The sequence below is a fragment of the Poecilia latipinna genome, unplaced genomic scaffold (genome assembly GCF_001443285.1).
Source record: "Poecilia latipinna isolate Pla-1442-1.1 unplaced genomic scaffold, P_latipinna-1.0 Scaffold916, whole genome shotgun sequence".
NCBI classification, from domain to species: Eukaryota; Metazoa; Chordata; class Actinopteri; order Cyprinodontiformes; family Poeciliidae; genus Poecilia; species Poecilia latipinna.
In genome coordinates this window covers 84,836-110,976 of record NW_015113532.1, presented here as the reverse complement: position 1 = coordinate 110,976, position 26,141 = coordinate 84,836, and the positions used below count along the sequence as shown (strand labels likewise).

General features: G+C 41.2%; 1 protein-coding gene across 1 annotated transcript in view; it reads left to right on the top strand.

Moving 5' to 3' along the window:
- anos1 (anosmin 1) overlaps positions 1-25,977 on the top strand; it is a 65,001-nt gene extending 39,024 nt beyond the window's left edge. The window contains exons 3-14 of the mRNA XM_015048964.1: positions 926-988; positions 1,309-1,531; positions 10,223-10,407; positions 10,753-10,882; positions 14,564-14,769; positions 16,720-16,864; positions 18,599-18,745; positions 21,851-21,939; positions 23,476-23,647; positions 23,906-24,126; positions 24,773-24,914; positions 25,698-25,977. Of these exons, the coding sequence (XP_014904450.1) occupies positions 926-988; positions 1,309-1,531; positions 10,223-10,407; positions 10,753-10,882; positions 14,564-14,769; positions 16,720-16,864; positions 18,599-18,745; positions 21,851-21,939; positions 23,476-23,647; positions 23,906-24,126; positions 24,773-24,914; positions 25,698-25,756 (1,782 nt within the window). The 3' untranslated portion in view covers positions 25,757-25,977. The remainder of the gene's footprint in view (positions 1-925; positions 989-1,308; positions 1,532-10,222; positions 10,408-10,752; positions 10,883-14,563; positions 14,770-16,719; positions 16,865-18,598; positions 18,746-21,850; positions 21,940-23,475; positions 23,648-23,905; positions 24,127-24,772; positions 24,915-25,697) is intronic.
- Positions 25,978-26,141: the final 164 nt, after the last annotated feature.

The following is a 26,141-nucleotide window of genomic DNA, read 5'->3' as shown; positions in this document are numbered from 1 at the left end:
CCATATACGCTGAAAAAAAATGTGATATCTGAGATGCTGATACCTTCCATGTGAGCTTTGCACTATGAACCTATCTTTTTTGTCATGTTTAATTTTCATAATATTTAGTTTATGTATTTAGATTCTTACAATGTCTTAAAGTATTTTTGCTACTACTGTAAGGTGAACTTTCACCACAACTCAAGTCTGCAACTGTTTTTTTTTTTGTTTTTTGCAGGATTGCCCTGTATTTTCCTTCATCCCATTAACTCTGACCTCACAGTATGATGCCGCCACTACCATGTTTCAGCATGGTGATGTGCTAAGCTAGTTTTTTGCTTTACATGTTGGTCAATTTTTTATTTTTATTTTTTTACTTACAACTGAGATTAAACTAACTCTTGTCAAGTAGTTGGCATATTGAAGCAGTTGATTGCACTACTTTCTACTTAGTAGTAGAAAGGAGGCGCCTATCTGTAAAAAAAAGAAAAACGTGAAACCCTTTACTTCCTATTTCACAATTATGCACTGTCCATGTAAAATTGAAATAAAACACACTGAGGTTTGTGGTCGCAGCGTGACAATGTGCGAGGTTTAAGGGGTATGAATGCTTTTGCAAGACACTGCATGTTTTGGCTAGGTCTTGTTTAAGGTGAAAAGGAAAGATCTGTCAGGGTGACATCATACCAAGCCAAGCATGAGTAGATTTCCACAGCGGCCTTGATTCTGTCTGCAGACCCTCATTTGCTTTTGTAGTAGACAGTGAGTGTCCTTTGAAGGCATGCCTGGCATTTGTAACAAAACACGGTGTGACTGGTTGTTGTGAATGTGGCGGAGGAAGCGCCTCAGCGAGGTGTCAGTTAAGATGCTGGTCCGCGCTCCGCAGCAGCTGGTCTTTGATGTGGCTGCGTCTTTTGAAGAACTTACACCCTTCTCCTTTTTCCAGTGTCTGGAGCCCTGCAAGGAATCTTGGGACCTGAAGGAAAACCAGTGCCAAGATTTATGTGAGGTATGTTACTACTACCACGAATAACTGAGCTTATACCTCAGGATTCCAGGGTTTGAGCTTTCTGAGACCCAGTGGGGAAATTTCACCGAGGGGAAAGTCTGAAAGGGGTGTGAAGTAACTCTTTCTGCGCTGTAAAGACACCCTCCTGAGAGACTGAATCAGAGCCATTTAATATGCTCACCGTTTCAGTGACTCACAAGCTGAAATCTAAACAGGACAGTCACTGTTAAGTCAAAGAGCTGCTTGTTTGCAGCCAGCCATTTAAAAACTAATCTGACATATATTTTCCCTCTCCTTCCCCCTCTTTCCTCTCTCTTTAGCCCCTTTTTCCCAAGAAGCACTACGAGTGTCTTACAAGCTGCGAGTTCTTGAAGTCCGTTGAGGGGGTGAAGCAAGGCGACTGCCCCGCGCCAGAGAAGGCCAGCGGCTTTGCTGCAGCCTGCGTAGAGAGCTGTGAGGAGGATGGAGAGTGCTCCACAGTCAAAAAGTGCTGCAGCAACGGCTGTGGTCACACCTGCCAGGTGCCCAAGAATCTCTACAAAGGTAATAGGAAAAAAAAAAATAGGTGAACTTGCATCACAGTGAATGAAAGTGAGGGCAATATTTATCCTCAAAGGGGCAAAATAAGCAAATGTGATTGTTATCAAGAGCAGGAAAACTGTCTTTGAACAGCTTTCATAGCTTAGTAGCAATATAATGCAGATGTTTTTCCTGACTTTTTTTAATGAAATTAACAACAAGCCTTACCATGCAGAAGGAACATAATGGATTTTCAGAAGTTTTAGACCAATAAATGATAGTTTTAGTGATTTTATTTTATTTTAGGCAGGAATTAGCAACAATATGTAATTGAACACCAAAACAGTCTGAACAATACCTTTATCTTACTTCTGTGTACTTTTTTTGGATTTTTTTTTTCATACATTTGGCCATATGTCAAACTCTGATTAAACCTCTATGGACGACATGTCTGTTACGATAAGTGTGATGTTGAAGGACTCAAAGGCAGCGAGGCGGAGATGACCAGGGAGCCAGAGCAGAACAAAAAAATGATCACAGAAATGAAGAGCAAAGTGAACGGGGAAGAAACTGGATTTAACAGGAGGAACCAGTAAGGAGTGACTGAGAATGAGGTGTACATATACTGGGGAGGTTGATTACTGAACAAGCAACAGATGGGTGATTAGAAATGGGTTGCAGGTGTGAGAGGAGAGAGCAGAAGGCAGGCTGAGGAGAGAGAGAGAGAGAGAGAGAATGACACCGGGGGTGAGGGAGAGCATGCAAGCTGGGTAACTGGGAAAAATGAATCTAACTCTAACAAATAAATAGGCACAAGGAATATAATGAAACTAAAGTAACTAAGAAAAGAATGAAGCAAAGAAAAACAGACACACGGCTGATCTGATCACAGAATAAAAACTAACAAACTGAGAAAAAATAAACACACCCAAACCCAAAACAACTCAAACAACTCAAGACAATGCCATCGGTTACCTATAAAAAGTTCCTAGACAAGTAAAAAAAAGCTATACGTAGGAGCCCAAGAGTCTCTCCAAAGGTAACAGAAGGAAAGAAATGAATCACAATGTATATTTCTCTTCTGCAGAAGTTAAAAATTCAGCGGTGGTTGTTTTGGCCGCGCTCTTATTGCTGGTGGTTTGATGAACTGGATGGCAAACACTGAGCAGCTGCTTTGTTACAAACACAACAGAAGGAACAAGTGTTGTATTGGTTTACAGTGCAACCACACAAAGTCATTTTACTTGCACTGACTTCATCATTCACATGGCACAAGTAGTTTTCCAACCACAGAGGGGCATATTAAGAAGGCTGTTAGCCTGCTGAGGAGCTGGAGGTTTGCAACATGTTGCCTGTGGACTCCACTTCTCATCCAATGATTGGAGTGTTTAAAGGCTGATCCACTGACAAAGAAAACATGCCAGCGTGTGGCTCTGTAGCTGCTTTTGGGAAAATAGCAGCTGCCAATTTTGTTAGTAATGACAAATTGTGTACTTTGCGACTGCTTCAGAATGAAAAAAACCTGTGTTCTCTTACTTGAACGCATTTATTATCAGGCAGAGCCAAAGAAAGAGTAAAATGTTTTTTATTAAAAAACAGTTGCTCCCAATAAGATAAAATAATAGTCATGAAAGCATAATAGCAGTAACAGTGTTGATATTGTTTGTGTCGATATTATCTGGTTTAATTGGTTTATTAATAGTATTTGAATGTTGAAAAATTGTCTATCGGGTTTATATTTTGAGTCAACACTATTACATATAGTGAGAGCAAATTTTACAGTGCTCTCCAGCACCTCTGACAAATTGTGTAAAAAAAAAAAAAAAAAAAATCTTAACATGTTTTTTTTTTTTTTGAGTTGCACCATTTCCCTTCTAAAGACTTGCATTACATTCATTAAAATTGAGTACATTTATTCAACGATGTAAATAGATTCCACATTTAGAGTAATTATTTAAAACAAGATGCCACATTTTTTGACACTTGCGTTGCTAACCTGCACAGCCTCCAACAGGAAAACATTTAACTTTAACGTGTCACAATGTTGGAGCAAACACACTGATGAATGTTTGACAAATCCTGTTTGCACAATTCTCTCTGGACCTTTCAGAGACTTGGGTTCTCTCTAAGGCTGTCTGTGGGGTGAGCTGAACATGGAAGAAAGTTGGTTTTGTGTCTGCTGAACCATTTCTGAGTGGATCTGGCCATATGTTTTAGATCATTGTTTAAAGATGACGACTCATATTCAAGTTTATACCCGGAGTCTGCCAGGTTTTTCTTTGTAATGTCTTTATCAATAAGTATCTGTTAGTGCAGGGTCAAAATCAGGGGCAACACTCACACGGTGAGAGCTATTACTTTGTTATTATCATAAAAAAGAGAGACAAGATTATAACAGAAAAAGTCTTTTGTTTTAGTTTTTATTTCTCGAAAAACAGTTTCTGATATCTCCTTACTCCCTCTGACTTTGTCTTAAACATCTGAATAATATTGAAAAGTTGTTTGTTTCTTTTACTCAGTAACTGCATCCAAGCCTGTCGTCAACGCAACCTAATTCAGTGCGTTCACAGATCGGAAAATAATTGGATTTTTGAGTTTCCAACCAGTCAGTCATCTGTCAAACTGAGCTGGTTTGACAGATGACTGTCTAAGCAACATAACCAGTTTTCTCAGTACAACTTGACATTTGTATGTCTAGACTGTCAGGCATACAAATGTATAATCCTATTCACAGGATATGTTTATCTGAAAATAGATAAACCTACTGAGCATTTTAATGGATTTCGAACAAAGGAACTTGTCTTCACAAAGATTCACAGTTTGTCTAGTTTTGCAAAGAACAAAGAAGCTCAGAAGATAACACACATTTCTACTAGTGTTAACCTGCTCCTTCTGCCAATTGAAGCTCTCACCTTCATAATAAAGGTATATGTAGGTTTTGGAGTAAACCCATACATGAGTAATATGGTTTCCCAATCCGTACAATGACGTTTTGTTTTTTTTGTTTTTTTTCTACTTGAAGTCTAATTCGAGGAGATTCAGAGTGATCGGCTTTACTTTGGAGTGAGTCACCAGAAGGAAATGGCAGCAACAGCGATAGATAAATATTAGCATTAAATTACAAGTGGAAAATAAGGAAAGCGCTGCAGATAATTTATTGAATTAGATCAGATATCAGTTATTCATCAGAAGCACAGGGTTCCCAGGCAAGCAGACTGTGTCAGACAATTTAGCTGTGTCCTCTAATGCGTGATAGTCCAGGCACTCATCATTTAATTATTGCTTTATACTGTAGCAGATTACAGTAACAGGATCCATCAGCTAAAATAAGAGCTACTCCCCCTCCCCCTCTTCTCTCTTCTTTTTTATTAACTAAATTATATATCATAGGTAATGATGGGCTGTCAGGATTTTAATGTGATTAATTGCTGCAGTTTGCATCCCTCTCTGCTAGACATCAATGGGAAATCTCAGTGATGTAAATGCAGATAATCTTACATCTTTTTTTTTTTTTCTTTTTCAACTGCGTGCTCAGAATCATAAATCTTTTATTTCATCTCTTTACATTTCGGTTCACCCACGCATCCGTCACACCATTTCTGCTGCAAATTGGAATATAGCTCCTCGTATTGAAATCGTAGGTTAAGCTCAAAAGAGTTTTCACAGACACAGATGTACCCAGGAATCTTAGCTCCAGTAAAAATAGTTTTAATAGTGCTGCCCAAGGCGACTGGGTTTTTCTGAGTCGTTATGTGAGAGAAAACCGAAAGGCCCCCTGAACCTGGAGATTGGTAGTAGGATCTACATTATACATGCTGTCAGCAGCTTATATTGCTGGCGGCCTAAGGCCATAACAGAGTTGAGGAGATGAGGAACAGTGGAAGATGAGTTTAAATCTATCTTTGAACAGCTACAGTGATGGCCTGTAGAGGAGAATGCTTTCAATAACACCAAGCATGTTTTGCTGTGCTTCTTGTTTAGCACCGTGCAGCAAGAACATATGATCCGATACGTACAAAGAGGAAGCATTCTCGGTTTGTATTTGACTAGGAAAAACCTCCAGGGTTATGGTAGCACCTCAGAAGATGTGAATCATTATAGGGAGGATGAGAAGGCTCTTCTTCACTGCTTTGCACAGTAACTCTTGAACTTTTTAGTATTTAGTTATAAAAAAAGGCCCATATGTTGTGATGTTGTGTCAGGCTTTTATGTGATACATGAAAAGCAGTGCATGGTAATAAAGTGACTATAATTTTTTTTTTTTTTTTTTTTGGACGAAGAAAACTGTGATAAATCAGAAGTGACCAAGTAAACTAAGTAAGGAGAATACACCCTCATGCAATTTAACTTCAGTATAAATACACATGTCCTTCAAAGGCCTCTGGGATTTGTTATTGAATATTGGTGACCAATTAGTATGATGAAAACTAAGGAACACAGCAGGATGCTCAGGAATCAGGGTTGCCAGATCTGACACATTTCCAGCCCATTTTATTAAAATGTACATGCTTTGTGCTTTCTGTTGCACTTGGAAAGATAGCTCATCTGAACACTTTCTTAGAAACCCATCAAATGTTGTGAAAAGAAGCCTGCATTTTAACAACCCACACAGAACTATTTTTTAAATCCAAGGACTGAACTCCACCTATCTGGCATCACTGTTGGGGATAAAGATGTGGAGAAGTTTAAATGAATACAAGTCTTGGAAGAAAGCCTGTTGGATGCTGCAAAATGTTTGTAGACGGGGACAGAAGCTTATCTTCCATCAAGCATAAAGCCACAACAACAGTGCAATATTTTAGATCAGGCCTTCCAAAGAAAATGTATTCAAATTTTTGGGTATAATGCAAAAAAAAACAACAAAAAAAACAAACAAAAAAATGAAAACACACAAGTGGTGGTGTACTTTTCCAAGGCACTGTAACACCGACGGCATCAGCACACGACCCAGTCAATGAGAACTACTCGCCTTGCTGCGAGACCTTCAGCTCAAGCGACATCTGATGGATCCCAAACACCGCCGGGCCCGCAACAGACCGCCATCAGCTCTACACTTACACTGAATTACACTGAAGGAATTTTTGTCCCGGTCGTCGGTGTTAAAGGTCTAATTAGTTGCTCATGCTCTGAAGAGCGTAATTGTTTCTTCGTGTGTTTGTAGTCTTCGCCGTGATGAGCTCCGATCCTGGAAACCATTAGCAAACTGTAGCGGGGAGAAATGGAGCGTTTCCCCAACTCTGAGATCACTCTCAGATGTGGATGGTCAGGTTAGGGTCCTCTCGGCTCATGTGTACGGCACTGGACAGAAAAGAAACGTCAAGCTCTCAGAAACACTGGGCCCCCGCTGAGCTTTTGATCTGCAATAAAGCATAATCTTCTTTCACCTCTTAAAGTTTTATTTGAGGAAACAGGGCTTAGATAAAATATGCTTTTCAAGAATAGAAAGGGCAATTTTACAAACTGCTTAAGACTCCAGCATCTCTACAGTTTTGCACTTTCTCCTCTCCTTTGAAGATGTGGCAGCACATGTGATGAAATCCAGCTAGTTTTGGATGTTTTCTGATCAAAAGCAGCTCCACAACAAACACACCAAGTGTGGTTGTCAGATTTAAGATAAAATTTTGTGAGTCATGTTGACGCTGTCGCTACAACTCCATCAATCAGTCCCAGCCATATCTGACTTCATTAGGAAACATTGTGAAACAAGCAGCTTTTTGGAGGATTTTCCTGCGCTTCCATAATTAGAGCAGTCCTCATGACAGTATGTGCGTGAGGACTGAGAATTATATTCCCAAAGTGTAATCTTTGGCATGATATGGGCACAAATGAACGGCAGAAGTTACATCATGGTTTGAAGTACGCGTGTGGCCCCCGATAGATGAACACTGCATGATGTTTGGAGCAAACTTGACACAGAAGTTGTTTTTTGGAGAGAGTAACTTGAGCAAAGGTGTATCATTTGTCCCCCCACGTCACCGGAAGAGACCGTTGGTGTGTGTGTCGTATTTGTCGTTTTTCATTTTTCATTTTGCACACATGTGTTTCGGCTTGTGTGACTTTGTTGGGAGGATGAGCAAAGGCAGCGGGAGGGGAAGAAGAATGCTGTGGTTAGCTCGGTGTTGGTTATTGTGCAGGAAATGTGACACGTTTGTTCGCACGTACAGGGACACACGCAGACTCAGAAAGCGCCGCGGAGCTGTGAAACCGCAGCTCAATGACCCCCAGCTGTTAGTTTGCAGAGATTTGCTATCGGTGGGACAAAACAAAATTCAGACTCTGTAACCGTGCAACCCAAAGGGGTAATTAAGAACTTTTGACATGAGGCTCTTTGGAGATGTTGTGGTCATTTTATTGTCATTGGAAAGTCCAGCTAACTGGTTGTCAAACTTGAGCTACAGTGAATTCATGCCACGTTAAAACATTTCATGGAGATTCATGGAAGTGGCACTTACTAAGGTTATTTGCATCAAAAATGAAGGGATGTTGTAGAGATGAACTGATCTTAATTTGGTGACTAATTTTTAATCTTTATGTTTGGCAAAGCTTTGATATGCAACACCAAATTTAGCTGATTTTCAATCGGTTTTAACAACTTAAGTGGTAAAAATATGTTAGAAAAACATGAACATTTTTTTTTTTTTTAGCCCGCCTGGCATGAACGGTGCTGAATTATTCATAACATAGCAAAGGCAACATCACACCATCTGAGCGAACCCTTGCTGTAAAACAGGGTTTCACTAATAATTTACCACAAAGGCAGGGGGGGATTACAGAGTTGACAGTTTAAGCTGTCTGATATCTGATATTAGCGATCAGCGACTTTAGCTGGGCTAGCATTACTAACTGTAGACATGAGTGTCTGTGTATGTTCCCTTCGAAAGTTGAACCTTCTGGTTTTTACTTAGATATTTGTCACAGAATCACAAAAAAGATTATTTCATTGATTATTAAGAAAGGCACACGTAGTTGTTTACAGCAAATTTTTAAAGTCTCATTTCCTATCAGAAACACACATTTTGGTTCAACAAAAAAAAAATAATTTAAAATCTAAATTTCTCTGAGTTACGAATAATTTTGAGGGTTAACTGCACATCCGGTTGTACTAGGAGCAGTTTCTATGGATACGATTCAAAATTAAAAACACAGCAGCCTATTGCTTGCTCCAGCCTGGCCCTCATTTGCAAAAACGCCACATTATTTGTGTCCTCACTTGGTCTCCAGACTGTTCTGCTTGCCTCACCAGCCGCTGGATATGCCGCTTCTCCTCAGTAACAAATCATCTCGTCATCTTCCAGAAATCACCAAAGGTTATCCTAATCTCCGTCGGAGGCTTAGAAAGTCAACTGAATTATAGCTTCTAGCTTCTGAAGCAAAATCACTTTGCTTCAGAAAAAAAGTGATTTTTTTTTTTTTTTTTTTTTTTGAAAAAAAAAATTTAGGTCACACCCGTTCCTGAATTTGTTTGAAAGATTAGTAAACCGTAGTTAATCTCAATCATAAAACTTTTTGTTTTTGCAGCCCATCCCTTTTTGCTCCAAATACTTACCAGGTGAAACTAATTTACATCAGGCTCTAAACCAAGACATGCTTTAGGCTTCTAACAGCTCTCTAATGGTGTACAGGTTTTAAAAATTTTTTTTGCACAGACAGGAAGATTTATGAAATTCTCTTTAAGCCTGCGCTCATCTCCCCAGTAAGAGTTGAACTCCAAAATGAGATCGTTCAGGTCGGATAGTGACTCTAGGTGCATCTCCACAGACTCCCATGTCAAAGAATCAGATACATCAGTTTGAAGCGCAAACGTTACCTTCAGATATTCTGTTCTCCAGCCAGGCACGTTTCCAAGCTCTGTGTAATGACTCAATAGCAATATTAGCAGACCAAACGCTGTGTGTGGAAACGGCCTCGATAATGTTGTTTACCGGCGCGCAGCACGGTGGCCTTGAGCAAGCAGTGACGCCGTTCATAAATGTGAAGCAGCATTGAGCCAATGAATGGCGACAGAGGTCCAGCATAACAGCCGGAGGAGAACAGGTGATTTATTAGGAACAGTGTCGTGTGTGTGCAGCCCCCTGCTGTACTTTCAGCCTTGTTTTTCCAATCTCCATCTCATTATCACTGTGCCCAACGCTCAGTCAACAACTCACTATATCTCCACCGCAATAAATCAGCTTGAAAGCCTCTGCCGGACTTGGCTGAGCGTTTGCCTCAGCGCTGGGCTTTATAAATCTCTTATCTTTATATTTATTGCACATGGCCACGTCAGCCTCGTCTGAAGGGCTGAAAGTGAAGTTCACAGATGCAAATTAACATCCTGTGCGTGTGCGCCTGTTTGCACTGGTGTGTGTTGCACCTGTAAGACAGAGAGAGAGAGAGAGAAAAGTGTTCTGCACTCCATCTTGCATACCTAAACGCAAACTATGTGTATCATCACTGAGAAGCGCAGCTACTAAAACATTAAAGCGCCGGCCAGGAAATATCACAACCTGTCACAACAGAGAGAGATGATGCTGTTAACCCTCAGCATGTATTAAATCTGTTGCTCTGAGGTCATGTCTCATTTTCAGATCTGTATCTCTCCCAGCTCAGATGTTGTCTTTTTCTTTTCCAGCCTCCGTTCACCCAGGAGAGAAAGAGAGAAGAAAAAGAAATCCTGTTGAATTTGAGCTATAGTGTTGCACACAGAGGGGATTTTAACTCATCCTGTACTTTTAGGAGTCCCTCTGAAACCGAGGAAGGATCTGGTGTTCTTGGAGCAGCCTTCGGGTCAGCTGGAGATCCGCTGGTCGTCCAAGTTTAACATCTCAGTCGAGCCGGTCCTCTACGTGGTGCAGCGCCGTTGGAACTACGGCATCCATCCCAGCGAGGACGATGCCACGGAATGGCAAACGGTGGCCCAGGTAGGAACCAAACAAACGGCGCACAACGGGAAGGTCTCTGTTAGCGGATCCCGTAAACTCTCCTCGGTCGTTGATTCTTGTAATCAGATACTCCTCGCACTGAAGTTTACAGCTTCCCTTATCCCTGCATGCGTCATGCTACAGCTGTGAAGCTGCAGAGTGCCAACAGACTGTTGCACACCGATGCACATTCCACACAGCCACAGGGTCTTTGAAAGTTTGGCAGGGAGAAACACACAGATGACTGATGTGGCAGCAGGCTCACATTGGGGCTGTGACCCTAGGTAAACCCTGACCCCTGTGGTTTACTCTGCCCCCCTTACTTCTCCCCCATCTGTCCCTCAGACCGCAGAGGAGCGCATCCAACTGGCTGACATCAGAGCCAGCAGATGGTACCAGTTCAGAGTTGCAGCAGTCAATGTCCATGGGACTCGCGGCTTCACTGCACCAAGCAAGCACTTCCGATCCTCCAGAGGTATGGCTGTCTATGTACGCATATTTACATGAAGGCCAAATCACGTTTGACTCCGACTGGCCTTTGTTTGTTATGTTTAGGAGTTTGGAACAGGTGGAAGCTTTTGGAAGGAGTTTATAAAATCTGAGGCAAACATTAACCCAACCTAAAGAAAATTATTACTTTATTTTTTTCTTTCTAGAAGGCTGCTTAAATCCTGTCTTCATGGGATTAAAATGACAAAGTACGCTGTGTTGTTTTATAAGCCCATTTGGGCTAATAGCTCGTTTAAAGTGCCTTAAGCATCTTGAAACCTTTCACATTTTGTCACATCTCAGCTACAAATTTAAGCGTATCTTATTGGATCAACACAAATTGTCACATAGTCGTGAGGTGGAAGGAAAATCGATTCAGGGTATTCAAAATTTATACTAATAATCTGAAAAGTGTGGCAAGCAATACTTTGCAGAACCACATTAGACGTTGAGGAATGTTTTTAACAGCTTTACACAAAATGTAAATGAAATGTTTTCCCATTGTTTACAAGTAGCTAAAGCTTAATCAGACTATGTGAAGAACATCTGTGACCATCAGTTTTGGATTTGATCTAATCCAGGGGTGTCAAACTCCAGTCCTCAAGGGCCGCTGTCCTGCAACTTTTAGATGTGCCTCTGCTGCACCACACCTGAAAAGAATAATTAGGTCATTAGCAAGGCTCAGGAGAACCGATCTACACAGGGAGGAGGTAATTAAGCCATTTCATTCCACAGTTTTTTACCTGTGGCACATCTAAACACTGCAGGACAGCGGCCCTTGAGGACTGGAGTTTGACACCCCTGATCTAAACTATCTGAGCTCTTGGTGAATGCTTAGAGTTGTTAATCCGCTTTTATGGCAGAATTTACCTCGATTTCCCTCCTTTTATCTCAGCATCATCTCTGACCAGCTTTCCTGTCTGTACTGGAGAAAATCATCCCCGCAACATGATGCTACCACCACTGTGCTTTAGCATTGGAAAAGTGTGTAGAAGTAGCTATACACACCATTTCAAATTCGATGTCATTCGACTATTCCGACACATGAGCTGTGGATGTCTGTAGCTCCTCCAGTTATCATTCACTGATAACGGGTTCAAATGAAGGCTAAAGTTTCCATTGGATTTTATTGACGAGTACCATCAAACTATGGAGAAATCCACACCACACTTTTCAGATTTGTATATACATTTTAATGTTGCTTAAAATATGTTCGAAGTGGAGAAAAAATATGTGGTTATAACAAGTTCAAAGGTTAAAAGGGGTATGGATACTTTTCTAGGGCACAACAGCTGACAACCTCAGGTAGATGGTTTATTTTTATTTATAGAAAGTAATGGAAAATAGCAGAATGACAAGATCTGTATTGCAGCTGTTGTAGCAGCCTGAACAAGCAGCCAAAGTGTGTCAGTAGAAAATAGTTTCCTTTTAGAATAGTTTAGCACATCTTTCTTGCCACATCTTATTTTAATTTCAAACACTTACATGCAGCTTTACATTTTACTCCCTTGGTAGCAGCCTCAGCACAAAAGAGTGTTGTAGGTGCAATCTTAACTGCATAAATTCTGATTCCATCTAATTTTTACTGTCCAACACGTCTTTATTCAGCCTCATAAATAGCCTTGCAGATGGCATTCGTTAAAGTTACTGTTGAATCATTTTGTTATCGTATTCCAGTTTTGTGGCCACACCGTTTCCTGTGATTAATAGTTTTATTTTCCATGTAGAATCAAACCAATATGCCTACAGTAATGGCTGTAGCACCACTGATATCACTCATATATATCATACCAGTAACATACACACCAAAACGGGATCGCTGCGACTCGCCATGTTCTGCCAAATACTAGATCAGATACCACATATAGAAGGTATTAGTGTATTTGGCTGTGTGTTGACCTATGCTGTCAGTCCTTCATCATCCGTTTGCTCCTCTGAGCATTATGGATGACTGTCAGACAGCGAGACAGACACCAGGTGGGGGAACGACTGTGCTGCAGGGATGGAAACCGATCTCCAATCAGGCCAATCAGTGCCAGAACGCTGATAGATTGATGAGACTTGTCAGGGATTTGATGAAGTGCCGGCCGTTCTGTCATGCAACCGTTGTTTGTGTAACATGACCATATCATCTGAATGCAATTTTGCACGACCGTACTTTGTTAAGGCAATTTGTAAGAACTGACTGCTTATTTATCTTGTACAGCTGACATGAAGCGGTTTTAAAGACTCGATGTGTCCAGTTGGTGGTTTTGGACCTGATTAAATGCGTTTCAGGTGGGAGAGGTCCCTGGCAATGGGAGCCAAGTAGGCTGTGGCATGAATCATTTTCTCATTAAAAGTATTGCTGCCTCTCATCTGGCGGTGGTGCTCCTCCGCCGGACTAACATCCGGCGCACATATGGATCGGTTTGGGGCCAGCCTTACTCTGGGCATCATTCATGCACTGAAGTACATTAATGCTGGACGTGGAGCCAAAGTGAGCAGCATGTGTTTGTTAACCCTCGACCCGTGCTCTCAGTGGGGCTGAGCGCTGTCTCGAACGTGACATGACACCTGTCATAACATCGCAGGGCAGATTGTCGGTGGAGCTTGTTGCCCTCCTCTGTCGGCCACAGTGCAGGGTTTAGTTGTGAAGCTCTTCATGGTCTATTGTACCTCCTACCTGAAGTCAAGATTACTGGTCTGGCACAGAATTTGTCACAAATGTCCTTTTCTTAAGCGCGTGGGCTTTTCTGAACGTGACGAGAAAAAAACATAAATCTTCTTTTATTTTTTTTTTCAGAAATGAAGTTATTCATTCCAAATTGGTCTTGCCCATATTTTGTGGTTTTCATGCTCATATCAAATTAATGGTGGTGCTTATGCAAAAAAAAAAAAAAAAAGAAAAAATCTTCACTTATTTTGTAAGATACATTACTAATGTAAACCTTCTGAATCTTAATGCATTTGTGATTTATCTTAAAGTGGATATTTTATATATTGCATTTGGTTCATCACAAGTTATTACCAACTTATTGAGCTCTTTGCATTTTCATTTAGACAAGAAAATATTGTAAGTGCTAGATTTTAGCACTTAGATTTTTTATTTTCATGTCATACCTGACATGAAAAAAAAAAAACACTGCTACAGACACTAAGACAAATATCTACACAACTGCTCCCCCCAAATATTGAATGTACAACCTTTGAGAGTTCAGTTCTCTCTCTGTCTTTGAACACAACACAACTTCCTGTCAGCCGAAGCCAACCCTGTCTCTGGGGGTTCTGGGACTGATCAGCCAGAAGTAGATGTTGGTGTAACTACAGCAACATGTTGACAAGAGATGAAATGCAATATTTTCAAATTTAGATTTCCATTAGGGCATCTGAAAAACAGAGTCATTTTTCTGTAAACAATATGGTGCAGCGACAGTATGGAAGGACAGAGGAACATTATCATTATTTTGACAAAGATGCTTTCTTTGGTGGAACCATAAAGCCCGGCTGGCTAGCTAAAGAGTAAGGAATGGTCAAAATCTAAACTGGGTCATACTACAACTAAAACAGAAGCTAGAGTGCTTCACAAGTCAGACTTCACTTTAAATGTATATTTTTTTAATTTTACACATCTAATGTTCACAGATAATAAAAGCTGTTTTTTTGTTCTTGTTCCTTTGTTCCACAGACCCTTCGGCGCCTCCTAGCCCAACCAATCTGCGTGTCACCAACGTGACTTTGGGCGACGAAGGCACGGTGATGGTTCGTTTGAACTGGAGCTTGCCAGAGGAGCCTGATATTCCCATCCATCACTACAAAGTGTTCTGGAGCTGGACTGTGCCCTCAAAGTCGATGGTTCCATCCAAGAAGAAGAGGAGAAAGACCACAAATGGGGTAATTCTCTCTCTCTCTCTCTCTTTGTTTCTCAGTGTTGTCACAGTTGGTATCATTACCCTCTCTGTCTTCACTTCTTCTGACATCTATTCTGGCATGCAGTGGTGGGGAAAAAAAGACAAACACAGAATAAGCTTTGTATTTTTCAGTCACACTTAATAAAACAATGTGCTACATTGTTTTAATTCCTTATTCTGATGAAAGAACCCTTAAATGATGTTAAAATGTGAAGGGTAACACATTAAGTGTGATGAATAGCCCTGTTCAAAGTGATAAATCATGATTAACATGTCTGGGTTTCCAAAATATCTCACTCTGATTTGTTATGTTGGTATTCTGAAGTCATTAGTCAAACTGATTGAGTAATTCACTGTTTCGAAAATGAGCTTTGCTTGATTTTACGTGATTTATTAGATTATTTTTTTTGTATTTCGGACAGATCTGAGCAGCTTAAGAACTGCAGTTTTCATAACTGTACTCCCACTTCCTTAATTTTTATTATAATTTAATAGATGAAATCAGCATATGTAAGCTGAGAGCCAAAAAGCATTCAAGAAACAATCTGTAATTGTTGCATAAATATGGTTTTTAAAACAGAGCCCAATGATTTCTATCATTAATGCTCTTGTACTTCTAGTAATTTTATTTTATTTTTTTTATTTTTTTTGCATGCTAAAGTTCTACCAACTATTTTTATTATCCCAGAAAGAACAAATTCTTGTTTTATTTCTTTGACATGCCTGGCCAAGGTTTTTACACCAAATTGTTGGCACAAACAGAGAAATTATCAGTTTTGTTTTGTTTTTTTCATTTATGTTTAAGAAAACTTAAACATACATGAAAAATTACATGGGTTGAAAAAACTTTTAGGTTTGCTCCTTTTTCAATGTGTAGCATTTTTGCTGAAGTGCTAATGTTAATCAGCATGTTTCCTAATTCAGCTCCTAATGTATTTCAGTGCTGTCCCCGATAAGTGTATTTGGACATAACTTTCAAAACTTTTATTTATTTATTTAATTATTTATTTATTTATTGCAAACTGTTCTCACAAAATTTTAATTATTTTTTTAAAAACATTGGTATAAAAAGAAAAAAAAAGTGACATCCTTTATGCATGGCTAAGCAAACGGTAGCAATTTGGGAAGATGAAGGTACAGCTGTCTGGTATATTATACAGTTTGAATTATTGAAAACTACATTACCAAAAAGAAGGCCATAGGAAGCATTTTATTTGTTTTGTGTTTGTGCAATAAAAACATGCAAAACGTTATTCTATTTTTTTTTCTTAAAGATTGTGTTAAAATTGTGAGCTTCAGTATTTTTTTTTAAATTCATGAAACCGTCTGTATCAACACATGATCAAATGGCACATGTGGCTCACTATCACTGAAGAGTATTTGATGACAGACCCGAGCAGGAAGACGGATTGTCTAGACAGTCCACACACACACCTATAGATTTTTTTTTTTTCTCCTGAATTAGTTTTTAAAACACATAGCAGATGTGGCACAGAGGAGATAGAGGTGGGAGACACCAGACACTGTTGATACATGTACTACTGGTTTCCACTTTGGCACCTCGGGGGCTTTGAAAGCAGCCTGCTGCTTGAAGAATGTCAAAACACACGTAGTCAATAAGAGGAACTCATCAGGTTCACGCTGACGATGGAATGCTAGAAGTCCAGCGCAGTGAAGAAGCCCTGGGAGGCTCTGATAACACGGCTCTCTCACACGGCCCCCGGGAGGCTATCTCCCTGGTCATGGTACCTTCCTCAGCTCCAGATGTGTTCCTGATACGCACTACTTTTCCCACACGCAAGACACTGGCTCTGGCCCGGCTGAATCAGAGCCGGTACAGTGACAGGACTTTGAAAAGGCCTCTCAAACTGACGTACAGTAACAATAAATAAATCTAAAAGTGTTTTTTTTTTTGTTTTTTTTCTTGTCTCAGGCTCAGAGCTGGGTGGATCTGGAGGGACTGCAACAAAACAGCAGTTACACTGTGGAGCTGCAGGCTGTCACATACTGGGGACAGGTGCGCCTGAAGAGCTCCAAGGCCTCGCTCCACTTCAGTACCTCTCAGAATAATGAATCAGGTAAACAACTCAAGCTGCTATACTGTTCTTCATTTGCACGTCTACATGAAGGCATTTAGATGTAGCTTTCTTATTTTGCAAATCCTTTTGGTTTGTATTTTGTGCTGCCTGAGGCTCGCATAATACGGGTAACCGAATCCCCACAAACATCTTTATCTGTGCTCGTTTCGTTATGCTTGTCAGCTGATGTCAGCTTTCAGTGCAGAATAACAGCATGTGTTAATTTAGCTTGTTACACATAGAATTTAAATGAAGTCTGGACAAACTACTAAGTCCACTTCAAACATGAAGCTATTGCAGCGGTGCTGTGGACCGCCGCTTTTGATTGGATTTATAATCGCTCTAGCTGCAATGATATTGCAAATTTGGAAATAAGTAGCTGGAAAAAGTTTATGGTACAGTTTTAGAGTAATGTTTAGAGAAACTGATACCCATTTTAGTCAACGCCTGGTGTGCCTAGAATCACAAAAAGAGAAGTCTTCTTGTGCATATTCATATGTCCTGACCTTCAGGCTGAAATTCCCAGAAGGCTGCCAGCTTTTTTTTTTTTTTTAATCTGAGCTTTTATTCAATGGTAGGTTGAATAAAAGCTTGCAGCCTGTACGATGTGCCGGTATGCTTGAAATGTCATAGGAAATATAGTTTTCCTTATATTTAACTACAGCACCACTTTCCCTACACAGACATCTTTAAATATCACGCCGATAATAAAAGTTGTTGCCTTTGACAGTTTGTCCTTCAACAGCAGCTTCCAAAGCGAAGAGCGTTGTTGTCAATTAGATCTGCACAATATTTTCTATCGCAATCCCAACATCTTTGAGTGCAATGTCCTTATTGCAACAGACAGCAAAATGCGGGGGTTAAAATCAATCGACACTGTCATAAAAATCTTCAGTAGTGATGTAATGATGCATTACATGTTTTCCAGATGTTGTGCAGCCGAATTATCAATGCGACCTCGTAGTGATTTGTATCGGATGTTTGACTTCCAACCAGTTATTTTCTCGGAACATCATTTATAATTCTGTAATTATGTGCAGGTTGGGGGATGAGAAACCTATTTTAGGTCACTGACTAAAAATCTTTTTGCAGCTTTTCGTTGAGTTTACCTTGGCGAAGATTGGAAATGTTATTTCCCAGTTGCCATAAAGTGCCGCGCTAAGGCTTCAAAATGGAAAAGATAAAGCAATATTACAACAGGTGAATCTTGAACTCAATATCTCAAAATCATGCACAAAGAAACCTGCCAGGTTTGTATGTTCTGGTGGAACATACATCGCAATGCCAGGTGGATTTTTATCTTCATACAAAGATGACAAACTGAGCCTGGATACACCTGGCAAAATCCTCCTTTTGCTTCTGTCTTGATTTGTTTTACTTCTGATTAGAATTGAATATCTCTGAAGCGCAAACAAACACAGACAGGACAGGTGTACCGTCATCATGTTCACGTTCATCTGTAGCTGGTGTTCATGCAGGCATCAAGTCTAAGTGAGAACGAGCTCCTTCTTTTGCACGTGTGAACTTCCAACCCCTGCAGTTACAGAGCACCCATGTAGAAAGATGTGGTTTTTTTGGGAAGGGGGCCGGGGGGAGGGAGGCACGGTATATTGTTCACTGCTGTGATCATCCAAAGTCATAATCAAGTCTGTTACCATGCTGAAGAGAGTGCCATAACACAGTCACTGTTGTATCTTAGCTACCGGAGCAAACACTTCTCTCTTCTGTTCCCAGCAAAATCGACCCACAAGCCCAAGAAGGAGGAGATATCCCCTCTGGGCTCGACGTTGGCCAAACGCCCCTCTGGGCCTCTGGAAGTGGGCACACCCTTCTACCAGGATGGTCAGCTCCAGGTCCGAGTCTACTGGAAGAAACGGGGAGGTAAGCGCTCTGTTTTTCAGCTTTGCTCCCACCAAATTAGCACCCCGTCATGCCCATCAATCACTATGACTCATGTGCACCGCATTAAGATGTTATGACTGATCCTCGCTCGCTTAAACAATTGCGCTTATAAGTGCGGTGCGTCAGTGATGTAAGTAAAGCAACGTGTCTTGCTGTGGGCCTTTGTAATTCGAGCGCTCGGCAGAATAGTTAAAATCTTCACACGGACAGTTAGCAAGGAGCCACCGTTTAGCAAAGAACAATAAACACAGAACCCGAGCTCAGCTGTGTTTAATAGATTCTCACATTAGACTCGTTTCGTTTTACAAAAAAAGGCTGATGTCATAGGGAGGAGACGCGATGGCGGGTTCCAGCGCCACGAGGGGTTAAAGCATGCCTCTCCCAGCGGAATCCGTTCTCTTAAAAATCTTCAGCTAATACCGGAGTGAAAGTATGGAAACCCTGAAAGCCATGGTCTAAGGGTAACCTGTCAAGTCCCATTCGCTGCTCTATGTCATATTGCAAATATATGTCATCGCCCGGGCCAAACTCCACATCCTTGAGTCAAGAATGCGAGCCCTGGCTGTAGGAGAGGCCTGGTGAGACACCAACTGCTGAATCAGAGCGAGGAGAGCAGGGGAGCAGGGCTGGCGCAGAGCTGTTAGCGAGGTTGGCCTGGACTCACTGAGCTGAGTGATGCTGACAAGGATCAAGCGTGGCTGGGGAATCACTGCGTTGCAGAGCAGAGTTAATCCAGGACCTGTTTCTTGTATTGTGGTCCCGGTTTGCGGTGAGCGTCCGCCGCTGCCGCTCATCAGTCTGAAGGATGGCCTTGCTCTCAGCTAATGTAAACACACAAGACACACAGATGGCCCGGAGAGTCTCTGGACATCTGGTTTGTGTGACGGACAGAGGGGACAGGTTAACTGAACCGTGATTAAACTCTCACTCATTGTGTTTGTGATCCAAAGCAGCCTGGCCTCTGGATTGTTTCCAGCGGACTAAAGGGAACGATATTGCACTCTCAGCTTTGATAAAGTATCTGCTGTCCTCTCAGCGCGCAGACAATACGCAGCAGTTCTGCGCAGCGGTACTTCTGAAGCTCGCCTCTCGTCGTGATTCATCAAACGCCGCCGAGTTTCTGTTCACTACCTGATTTCCACGTCCTATTTCTTGTTTTACCTGGCCCTTCCCCTCTCCGTCGGACCCGGCTAAGCCTATCTTGTTTATTTTTTCCCCAATTTTCCCGGTTCGTTGTAATTCCTCTCTTCTGCTTCCAAAGAGCTCAGGGGCTCCAAGTGCCAGACCCGTGTCTAAGCCTTCAAAGGACCCCTTTTTATCTCCCCCACTGCAACGCAGGCCCCTGCTGAGGGGCGAACGAAGCACAACTCAATTATTAATCGTGGAAGTATATTGAAAGGAAAACCCGAGCGGCACAGCTGAAGGAATTATAACCCTTGTAAACCAAGACGAGGGTGATGGTAAAATAAACACTGCTGATAAGTTTATGTGGAGGTTCTTGTGTTTTCATATAAACCGTCGACGTGATCAACTTCACTTGATGCTCTGAAGACGCAAGAATGTCCAGTCTGAGATCTGTTAGCGAGGAAAAAGAAAGGTTCACCAAAGCAGGAAGTTTATGTTGATGATATCACATAAGTATGAACAGAGAAGGGCTTCTCCCCCTCCCTAAAGCCATTCATTAATATGGACCCACAAATGGGAACAGGAGATATAAGATTTTCCGATAAAGTGTATTATATCCTAAAAAGATACCCATCTGTGAATCATTGAAATATGTCAGAGTGGCATCACAGTGATGCCTTGTTGTGGAACTGCACTAGTAAATATGTCCAGATTTATTTCACTACAGAAGGACACCTGTTTGTTGTTTTCTCTGTAGTTCCCTTAATTTATTGATAAAGCCATTTTTTTTTTTGTTTTGTTTTATGCATGCGTATGATTTGAATTTAGGTATTTGGAAGTAGAGCTCCTTCTTCACCATTCCCTTCTCTTCATGAAATGCACCAGCGTCACAGCTTGATGCCTCTGCATAAACGAGAGTTTGGATCGTTTTCCTTAGCGCTAAAAGAACTAACCTTGAGTGATGTTTGTGTACGCTTCCTGAGAATACGCTCAGGAAGCGTATTCTTTGGTTTATCTGTCCATAAAACATTTCTCCAGGATGTAGCAGGCTTCTAAAACTAAACTCTACATGTCTCTTGGTCCATGGCGATATCAAACTGGCCTGGGTGTGGACAGTAATGCTGGTGTCCAAGAAGTGATTACTTCACAAATCCAGTTGGATAAATTACTGGAGTCAATCATGTGGCTATTATTAACTTTACATTTCAGTTTGCTTGGAGAAAGTAACTAAAGTGTGGAATCTATTGTCTTTTAAAGTGTGCTATGCATGTGCAGAGATTGGTGTTTATAATGATTACTGACATGTTCATGTTCATGTTTTGTTAGGGAAAATAAGGCAGAGAGAAGATGATTGTAATGATATAGCAGGAAAAAAGTGATATTACTGTCTGTTAAAAAAAGAAAATGAGAAAAACAATTGTGTTAGCCAGTTGATTTTACTGTATGTTATACTGTGCGATTTCAAAAAAATATATATAAATCTCGGACAAGTTTGGACTATACCACCGTGTTTCGTAAAATGCATCGTACATTTTTTATTCATGTAAAACTGAGATTTTAGTTTGCATTTTGGTTCGATTGTGTCATTCCTTCATTTCAATGTGCAGTCCTGCAGAGACATGTGCTACCTGCATTTTATGAGTTTTTTAAACCTTTTAATTGTCAAGAGACAAAACAAAAAAAAGAAGAAAAAAAAGCTAATGGCATTTTAGTGGTTAAAAAGTTGATTCATTATTCATTTTTATGGCTTATTAGGTTGACACCAGTAATCGTTGTTTACTTCTGAAGTCATTTTTTCTTTTGTTTGTTTAATAGAGGTATCTGATTGCTTTGCAGCTTGTTAAATGCCGGACCCAGCCTGGTGATGCAGCACTGTTTCATTGCGAAGGCTTGAGGTTCTGCATGCTGAGGAGGTTTTTAACATTCCACTCTCCGCCCCTCGTTCTTCATCTGTTGCAGACCCCACGGTGAGTCGCTACCACGTCCAGTGGATGCCCGAGTTCTGCAGCCACAATGAGACCCGAGGCCCAGAGAAATCCGTCACACAGGTCAGTCCAGCTGAAGTCGCCCCGCAAAGCTGCGACCTGAACAGCAGCTGAAGCCGATGCTTCGGGTGCCTGACCTTTTGTCTCGACGCTGAGAAAGGACCGCTCCGTCAGGGAAAAGAGACCCCCCCGACTGAACCATGAGACCTGTTATGTTTTGTTTGCACTGCCTGTTGTTTTCAGTCCTATGAGTCAGTAATTACGGTCAGGCATGTGGTTTGTTAGCCAATAAAACACTTAAGCTTGAGCATTGTTTCCAGGAATAGTGGGGTTATACTCCTCCAAAGGCCTCGGCCACGCTACTGCATGTGTCTCCGTCTTGAGTTGTGTACGCGTAGAAAAGGTGGGAACTCGGCAATGGGCGTCTCTCAACCTAATCGAGGTTGTCAGAGCCTTTCAATCAACACATTCTTTGGGAAGCAGTTCTCCGGTTGCTTGGGAATATGTATTTTCCATATATCACCGAGGAGGAGTCCAGACTTGGGCTTTTATGTGAGCGCAGCGCCTCATTCACTTTTAATCAAAGCTGTTTCATATCAGAGAGAATATACACCCTCTCCTAAGGGACCGTCTATTAATGTAGGCAGACTTTATTACTGCGAGGTCTGAATCCACAAGTCAGCAAGATTTCTTTGTTCCCTTAGAGAAATTGGAAAAGTTTTAGCTTTTCCTTTTTTTTTTTTTTTTTTTTTTTTGTCAAGATCAATAGATGATTAAATCTTGAAATAGGTTTACAGTGAAAAGCTGTTGCTCTGAATTCATTGACCCACATTTACGGGCCGTGAGCAGGCTGTGGTTTCTGCATCTTATTTTAGTCCTCATGTTCTTGTGGTTGTGCCTTATTTACTCGTGCATCTCAATAAATTGATCTTTGCTTTGATTATGGCTTTTACAGCTAATGACTCAAAAATTCAGTTTCTCAGAAAATTTGAATGTTACAAAAACAGAATAAAAAAAAAATATTGTCAAAATAGAAATGTTACACTGCGGCCCCTGGACTTTCTCCCACTGATGTGGGTACATTCCCAAGAAAAATAAAATTTAACCAGACGATCGATGTAAATAATCTTATGCACTAATACACACTAGAACTGAACATTTTCTAGTACACTGTACACTCAGAGTACACTAAAAATGTGCTTTGGAATTTGCNTCATCCCTTAAGCTTCCTTATCTTAGAAAATCACCCGGCTCATCACTGCAAATGCTGTACAGTAACACCTGAAATCAGTTTGTGTGTAACTGAATACATAATACATGATATTTAAGTTTCACTTTTTGAATGTTTGATGATGGTGAATTAATTTCAGGTGCAGAAGCTCTGATTTTGCGTTTTACGTTGTAAAATGTTAGGCTAACCTCTTCCGTGGATGTGTTTGAGGTACGATCGGAATCTGGGATGTGTGTCAGAGGCCTAAGCAGGAACTTGATCTCCTCTAGTGCTGTGTGTTAAATCACCTCTGAAGACTTGTCACCCGGGACTGAACCGGGTGACAAGTCAGAGTCATCAGGGCTGAAAAAATCTGTTTCTGTACTCAGGAAAACTACATCAACCTTCCGGGTCTGCTGTTCTCCTGCAAGTACAAAGTCACCGTTCATTTGCTGAAGTCCAAGAGACGCTCCAAGGACGAGAGCACCACCTTCTTCACCCCGTCCTGCGCTACCATCCGGAGCAAGACCCACAAACACATCCCCTGTCCGGGGGAGGGAGGTGAGGATTCAGCTGCCTGACACATGAAGGGCATTTTAAAATCAATCCACATTAGCAGAGACACAGAAATTAGATACCTTTGTGTCTTGTGGCATCAGCAGGATGACGGAGAAAATCTATACCGGGTTGAAAGAACAAGTCAACATGTTAAGCATTTTTTTGGCAAATGTGGATTTAAAGGATAGGGGGGGGGGAATAGAGTCTGGAATAAATGCGAGCTTTTACATTTCCATTTATTGCTGTCACTTCTCTTTCCAGCTTCAGTCCTTCCAAAGGTTCTGGCTAAGCCAGAAAATCTGACGGCCTCCTTCTCCATGAATGACGGAAACATAACGGGCAGCTTCCTGTGGCGCGTGTCCAGGGTGGCTCCTCACCAACGGATCACAGGCTTCCAGGTCACCTGGGCGGAGATCAACACTGAGAGCCGGCAAAACAGTCTGCCCAACAGCATCATATCCCAGTCCCAGATCCTGCCTCCAGTACGTTTTAATCCTAGTGGAACCAGACCGACAGTTTTCTCTTCACAGCATCAGCTTATTTTTGTTGCTTCTCATATGTCGCCAGAATGTGTACTACTAGCGTTGCCGTACACGTTCAGAAAATTTTTGCTGTGTTTGGGAAAAGACGTCCTGTCCTCTGATTTTTTTTTTTTTTTTAGTTTAGAGCATCTGTCAGAGGTGACAGTGGTTTTCAGATAAGGTTCTGAGGACTCTTTGAGTGAATCCTGTGATAAGGCGTTGCCGTGCAGTGAGGCACATGGATAGATCAGAGGTAGCACTGCTGCTGGTTTTCCTCTCAAAACTCTTCATCTGCCTTCATGTCGCCCTCTTTTTATCCTCTGGTGGAGTTCTTAAACAGCCACTCTGAGATAATCTTCTTCATCAACAACACATTCTGCCTATCTGCACCCTGCCTCCCGAGCATAGCTATAAATAAAACCACCTACTACGCACTTTGTCACACTGGCAGCAGCCTTATGAAAACAAAGGCTTTGTTCTTTTTTTGTGTCTGGCTTCTGCAAAGACAACTAATAAATCTCTGTTTTACAGCTTAACTTAAAGTACTGTCAACTTCATAGGGAATGTTTGTTTTATCTCAGCTGATAGTCTCTCCTTGGCTTTGTAGGATCACAGTCTGCTTGTCGTATCCAATTTGCGGCCGACTACATACTACAGACTGGAGGTGCAGGTCATAACAACTGGAGGCGAGGGACCCGCCACTGTCAAGACCTTCCAGACGCCAAATATACAACCACTGGCACAACACCGTGAGTTACTGTTAGCCATGCTATAATATATAAAAATTAATTCAGAAAATGTATGTTCTGTTTAATTTGACACTACCTTTCTGTCTACCAATGTGTTTTTTTACTATTAGTTTCCCTAGATGGCTAATTAATAACGTGTATATTTTGTTTTTTGATTACTTTATAGTAAAGTTATAGAGAAAAACAGACTCCTCTTTACATTTCTGTACTGTATGGCTTTGCTCTCAGCAAAAATATGTCAAGGTTGGCAAAAACAGCACTTTTAATACAATAGATGATAGATTTACAGATTCATTGATGCAATGTTTCTGTAAAAAGTTGGACCTGCTGATTGCATTTTTTTAGCTATTTTTTTTTTTAGATCTAGCCTGACCATGCTGGGACCCTTATGTTGGTATTCTGTTTTCACAATTAAGTTTTTTCTATGCACACTAACTGCTGCTAACATTTTCGCTAGCATCCTTACTTATGAAACAGAAACCATGTTGCTGAGTCTGTCAGTCCTGGCATCCTTAGCACCACCTCCCAGCCATCCATTTTCTGCAATGAGGATCTCAATTATCTTTTGAAAAGGATTTCAAGTACCGTTATTTATACATTTTTATTATTATTATTATTATTAGCATAATAGATGTAAACATTTAATGTTTACAGTGTTAAAAAAAAAAAGTGGGCTCCTAATCTACACCTAATAGCAACACCGTCGTATTAAGACCGTATACCAGAAATAACTATGATTTCAAATAGTAGCTGACGTGTAGCTGAATATTTGTGCTTTCAAAGGACCCAGACTCCGGCAGCACCACTCTCATCACCAGAAGCCATCATTGGAGAAACACTGAGTTTGCGCACCGAGGCAAACCCAACCCGACTGAGCGAATCGACTGTGACTCTGTTCCCGTCAGCCAGGGAAGGAATGCGTAGAGCCTCACAGAAACTCAGTTCGCCGGACCATGAAGTGGACCACCCCACCTCCGCACTCTCTCAGCTCATGAAAAATGGGTCTATCTTCTTCAGGCTCCACAATGCATCAGCTCCTTTTTAACCCCGACAACCCTCTCTCTCTCTCTTTTTCAATTAGATGTCACCGGATGGGTTTGTGTGTGTGTACAGTGAAAGTTAAACTTCAAGGTTTCATATTCTGTGCTGCTTAGAGCACAGTCCTACCCCCCCCCCCAACCCCCCCCCCCCCCCTTTCCCGCCCCACCCCACCTTTAAAAAAAACGG